The 6,000-nt window shown below is 42.2% G+C and overlaps 1 protein-coding gene across 1 annotated transcript in view; it reads left to right on the top strand.

Annotated features, from left to right (window-relative positions):
* Positions 1-6,000, top strand: part of SLC36A1 (solute carrier family 36 member 1) — a 50,651-nt gene that overhangs the window by 24,809 nt on the left and 19,842 nt on the right. The window contains exon 8 of the mRNA XM_004371292.3: positions 5,750-5,848. Coding sequence (XP_004371349.1) covers positions 5,750-5,848 — 99 coding nt within the window. The remainder of the gene's footprint in view (positions 1-5,749; positions 5,849-6,000) is intronic.

Raw genomic sequence — 6,000 nt, 5'->3', positions numbered from 1 at the left:
TTTTGTTTTTCTTGAGCTGCTCTCAGGATTCTTTGTTTGTCTTTGGCTTTGGCAATCGTGATTATGATATGCCTTGGTGATTTTTGTTTGGGGTCTTTTCTGTCTGGAGTTCGTTGAGCTTCTTGGCTGGCTAGCTTTTCATCTTTCATGATATTGGGGAAGTTTTCTGTCAGTAGTTCTTCAATGATCCTCTCTGTGTTTTCTGTTTTCTCTCCCAGTTCTGAAACTTCGATCACTCACAGATTTTTGCTTTTGATTGTATCCCACATAATTCTCAGGGTCTCTTCATTTTTCTTCGTTCTTTTTTCTGAGTTTTCCTCAGAGTCTATCCAAGTGTTTGTCTTCACTTTTGCTGATCCTGTCTTCCACTGTTTCAAACCTGCTGCACAGCCCTTCTATGACACTGTCTGTTTCTGAAATCTTGTTTATCTTTTGGATTTCTAATTGTTGTTTTTGTATGATTCCTAGTTGTGAATTTATTTTGGCATTTTGGCCCTGCATTATTATCCTGAATTCTTCCATTTTTTTGGTCCGTATTTTCCATGAATTTGTTTTTTCCATGAATTTGTCTATTTTTTTCCTCATTTTTGTCCGCTTTTTGCTTCAACTCTTGGGTAGCTCTGAATATTAGAGATCTGAATTCCTTATCAGGTAGTTCTAGTGCCTTTTCTTCTGCTGGAAAGTCATCTGGTGTTTTATTTTGGACACCTGCTGAAACCATCCTGTCCTGTTTTTGTAAATGTTTTGATATTGTCTGTTGTCTTTGGGGCACTTGGTAGTTATTTTTCTTTTTTAGTGATTGTAGATTTGTTTGTTTCATCCAGTTTTTTTGTTTTATTTGGCTATGTCTGAGCAGGCGGGCTGTGTGTTCTTTGTTGTTTGCTCATATGTGGGCATGATACTTTTCACCTCCTTCTCTAATTGGCAGGGTCAGTTGCTCAGATATGGTACAGCAGGGCAGGTCTAGCTGAAGAGGAGTTGCTGGGATGGGTTGTTTGTGGCACTTACTATGTACACCAGGGCGGGCCAGTAATCAGTGCAGGGCAGGTTCTGGTAGGCTGTGCCTGTGCTGCTTGGTGGTGTGATGTTCAGTGCATGGTGCAGGTACAGAGGGGGGAGAATGTGATGTGTGGAGTTAACATGGGTATGAGAGAGAGGAGAGAAGAACAGGAGCCAAAAACATACAAACAAACAAAAAAGAGTGCTAGGGGAGCTTGCTGTTGAAGTGGAGAGATGAGAGACTATGAAATGGAGAAAAACAAAAAGGAGATGAAGAAGAGAAAAAATGAATAATTAAAAATTATAAAAAAAAAAAAAGCAAAGCTCCCAGGGATCCCACTGGTGTGGTTACAAGGTCTGGGGAAGTTGCTCCCAGGCCATAAAGTACAGCCTGGCTAGAAGGCGTAGAGGTGTCACTCAGTGCCAGGTATTCAGGGGGCAGGAAGAGATGGAAAGTATAAAGAGACAAGAAACTGAGTAATGAAGAAAGAGAAAAAGGGGAAAAGAGGGAAAAGAAAAGAAAACAATCAAATTTAAAAAAAAAAGAACAAGAAAACCCCACAGAAAACAGAAAAAAAAAAAAACAAGAAAAAAGAAATGCCCTCAGGGATCCCTCTGTGCGTCTGCGCAAACTGAGATGGAAGGTCCTAAGGCGCGCAGTACTGCCTGGCTAGAACGAGAAAAGAGAAAGAAAACAAACAAACAAACAATTCAAAACAAACAAAAAGCCCCAGGATCCCACCAGCGTGGCAGCATGGGCCGGGAAGCAGTCTCACATTCGAGCAGCATTTCACAGCCTTTCAGGAAGAAGCAAAAATGGCGCACGGAGCCAGGTATTTGAGAGAAACGAGGGGGAGGCAGTGAGAGATAAGGAAGAGGAAATCTAAAGAGCAGAAAAAAGCAACACCAGCAGCCAGCAAATGGCACCTGGGGAGCTGGCCAGTGCGGGCAGGTGGAATCCAAGCGACACTAGCGTGAAGCCGATGCTTCCTGGCCAAGAAACTGTGGCCACAGGAAGCAGAGGCGGCCAAGTGGGGGTGAAGAAGGGTGAGGAGTGGGAAAGCGTATATCGCTGGTTACTGGCTGTCCTGTCTCCTGCTGGAAGCTCCGGGAAGCTGCTTTCCCGTACTCCCTGTTCACTGGTCTCTGATAGGAGTCCAAGATGGTCGATCTGTGCTGCATTAGCTGATAGGGGACCTCTGCATGTATCTCTCCTTGCTGTCTGTTCTCTGTCAGTTTCTTATTCTATTCGGTGCTTGGCTGAGTTCTTTATCTCTTCATTTGATGCATAGGGTTTCAGGATTGCCATTTTCTCTGTTTGGCTTAGTTTTTTGGATCTTTCCTGTGGAGGGACGGCATGGTGCTTTTGCCTATAGCGCCATGTCACGCAGAAGTGAGATTTTTTTTTTTTTTACTTGTACTTTAGATGAAGGTTTATAGAGCAAAGAAGTTTCTCATTAAACAATCCACATATTGTTTTGTGACATTGGTTGCCAACCCAACATATCAACACTCTCCCCTTCTCGACCTTGGGTTCCCCATTACCAGCTTTCCTGGTCTCCTGCCTTCTTGTCTTTGCCCCTGGCCTGGTGTGCCCCATTAATGTCGTTTTGTTTTATGGGCCTGTCTAGTCTTTGGCTGAAGGGTGAACCTCAGGAGTTACTTCATTACTGAGCTATAAGGGTGTCCAGGGGCCATACTCTCGGGGTTTTCCAGTCTCTGTCAGACCAGTAAGTCTGGTCTTTTTTGTGTGTGTGAGTTAGAATTTTGTTCTACATTTTTCTCCAACTCTGTCTGGAACCCTCTGTTGTGATCCCTGTCAAGGCAGTCAGTGGTGGCAGCCAGGCACCATCTAATTGTGCTGGACTCAGTCTTTTGGAGGTTGTGGTAGTTGGGGTCCATTAGGTCTTTGGACTAATCTTTCCCTTGTGTCTTTGGTTTTCTCCATTTTCTCTTGCTCCCGAAAGGATGAGACCAGTGGAGTATTTTAGCTGGCCACTTACAAGCTTTTAAGACCCCAGACGCTGCTCACCAAAGTAGAATGTAGAACATTTTATTTATAAACTATGTTATGCCAGTTGAGCTAGATGTCCTGGAGACCGTGGTCCCCAGAGCCCTCAGCCCAGTAATTCAGTTCCTCAGGGAGTTTGGATCTGTCTGTGGAGCTTCCATGACCTCACCTTGGACAAGTTGTGCTGGCTTCCACAGTATTGTGTACTGTCTTACCCTTCACCAAAGCTACCGCTTATCTATTGTCTTTTAAGTGTTTTTCCCTCTAGTGGCAGATTTTTTTGGAAGTAGATCACCAGCCCTTTCTTTTAAGGCACCTCTGGGTGGACTCGAACTTCCAGCCTTGCAGTTAGCAGCTGAGCATGTTAACTGTTTGTACCACCCAAGGACTTCAGTTCGTAAGTACATACTCATTAAAATGCACATAATCCAAGTACCTCTTGAATACCACATTCTCAAACCAAGTCTCCTCCTCTCAGCAATCACTTTGTCCAATTGGACTGTCAGCTTCCAGACCCTGTGAATGCATTTACACACTATATGAGTATACAGAGAAGTAATATGGTTCGTTTTGTGTGTTTTTGACATAACTTTTTTTAAAAACTGTTCTATGCATTGTTTATCTGCCTGCCTTTTATCCTGACAGTGCCTTCCATGTTGCTCCACCTGGCTCTATCTTATTCTTTCTAATTGCTACATAGTATTACACAGAATAGATGTGCCCTAGTTTCTTTAACCAGTCCCAATCAGTGAACTGTCAGGTCATTTATAATTTTTAGTATTATTTCAGTATTACAACAGTGAGTATTCTTATAAATTCTTCCTTGTGGACATGTATAAATATTTCTCTAAGATATTTATCTAGAAGTGAACTTGCTGATGAGCATGAATATTTTATATTCCAAAGTTGCTTTTTCCAAAAGCTATTTACCAATTTTCTATATACCCCCTACCCCAGTATGTATGAGTGTCTGTTTTCCTGCCCTGGCTAACACTGGGTGTAGCGACTGGTTTCATTCTAGTCACTCTGACAGGTGAGCAGTCCCTCATTTCCACATAGTCTGCTTTGCAGCGATTTGGTTACTCACTGATGTGATTTCCAGGCGAACAGTGGATTTTAAAGAGCAGAGACTTCCTGTACTGAGGAAATGGTATAATAAATTTAGATTAGCATTGTACTCAGTGGGTATTACTATTTTTCTTCATCATGCTAAGTCAGGTGGATGGCAGATATTGACTGTTCTTCTGCATTAGTATTTTTAAAAGCATAAAATAGATAGTATCCATGTCTCATTTCTTACGGGACTGGGAGGAGGGCCTGTGAATGCATGAGAGCTCATTCCAGAGAGTTTCTTTCCCTACCTCTGGCAAATTAAATCAAAACAAGGAAGAGTGAATAACAACATAATTTTGTAATTAGACCTTTGTACATAACTTTGTAATTAGAGCTCTCACACTCCCCAATCCATTGCCATGGAGTCGATTCCGACTCATAGCAACCCTATAGGACAGGGTAGAACTGCTGCCATAGCGTTACCAAGGATGTTATCTTTATGGAAGCAGACTGGCACATCTTTCCCCCACGGAGCAGCTGGTGGGTTTCAACCACCAACCTTTTGTTAGCAGCTGAGCACTTTAACCATTGCACCACCAGTGCTCCTTCTTACACTCCAGTGGGCCTTTAAAAGGCAAAATGACTGAACCCACCTCGCACAAACACCCATACACAACTACATTTAGCATTAAACCACTACAGGCAGTTGGACTGTGGTGGTTGCCATGATAAAGGGCTGGGATGGGAACTAGGGTTGTTATCAAGTCTCAGTCCCAGCTGAATGGTCTCAGTCCCAGAGGACAACCTCTGCACCTCCCTCCTGCCCCACCCTGCTCCCTCAGGGCCGCCTGTCCCTGGTGACAGTTGCTCACTGGTGAGCCAAGTAGGATCTGTGGTTGAGCGTCCTTGCTTGTACAACCCCACATTGTACCAGCAGTTAACAATTTCCTTGGTTTTTTCGTTTGCCTGATTTTTTTTAATGTTCCTTTGACTATTTTTAAAAATATTCCATGTGTCTATTGATAATATTTTTCTGGTGTACAAACTCATTGATGGAAACAAAAAAAAAAAAGGAGATAAAAGAAAAAGAGCTAATCTAAAAATCTACTTTTTCTTCCAGCGTTATCTGTGTGGAGTGTTTATGTGGTTGTCATCATAGTGGATGTATAAATTATAAAAAAAATGTTTTTCTCAGTATTGTTTCATAAGCAGTTTTACATGTGCTGGTCAGTTATTCCAGTTTTTACTTTTGTAAGAGTACATAATATTCTGTGGTGTAGTTGAGGTGTGGTAACTTAATTAGCTGTTTTCACTTGTTTGGAGCATTTAAGTTGTTTTCAGTAACTTTGTTACATATCTTTGTTCAACTTTTTTCATATTTTGATTTTTTTCTTCTTGGGTTAGATTTCTGAGGATGAGTAAAATAATGTGAGTATTTTTACACAAGCTCCAACGTTTGAGTTTTTTACAAAATATTGGGCTAGTCTTTCACCAAAGCAAGAGGGGTTTTCCCAGCCTGAAGGGAAAAAAGTACAAAGCTTTCACACCTCCAGTTCATACGTCGGGTGTCACGCTTTCTCCCTTCAGAGAATCTTGGATTTAGGAAAGGGTGTGACCTCTGATTCCGGGTACAAATGTAGAATTTCCGTATAGACTTTTGTTTTTTTTGTGTTTTCTCTCTTTCAGAGAATCCCAAACCCCAGTCACCTTCCCTTGGTGGCGTCCTGGAATACCTACCCACTGTTCTTCGGTACAGCCATTTTTGCCTTTGAAGGAATTGGGATGGTAAGAGTTGCGCTGATTTGAGCCCGAGTGTTCTCTGGTGCCCTTGGCGGTCTAGACATCTGCTTCAATGAATGCTAAGGAAATACTGTTAGAAATTATCTTCTGAGACTTTCTGGCCAGTTATGGAATAACGTTTCAGGGATTTCCATTGA

Source organism: Trichechus manatus, unplaced genomic scaffold, assembly GCF_000243295.1.
Source record: "Trichechus manatus latirostris isolate Lorelei unplaced genomic scaffold, TriManLat1.0 scaffold00011, whole genome shotgun sequence".
Classification (NCBI taxonomy): domain Eukaryota; kingdom Metazoa; phylum Chordata; class Mammalia; order Sirenia; family Trichechidae; genus Trichechus; species Trichechus manatus.
Note: the sequence above shows the minus strand (reverse complement) of the source record. Positions and strands in the feature narration are given on the sequence as shown.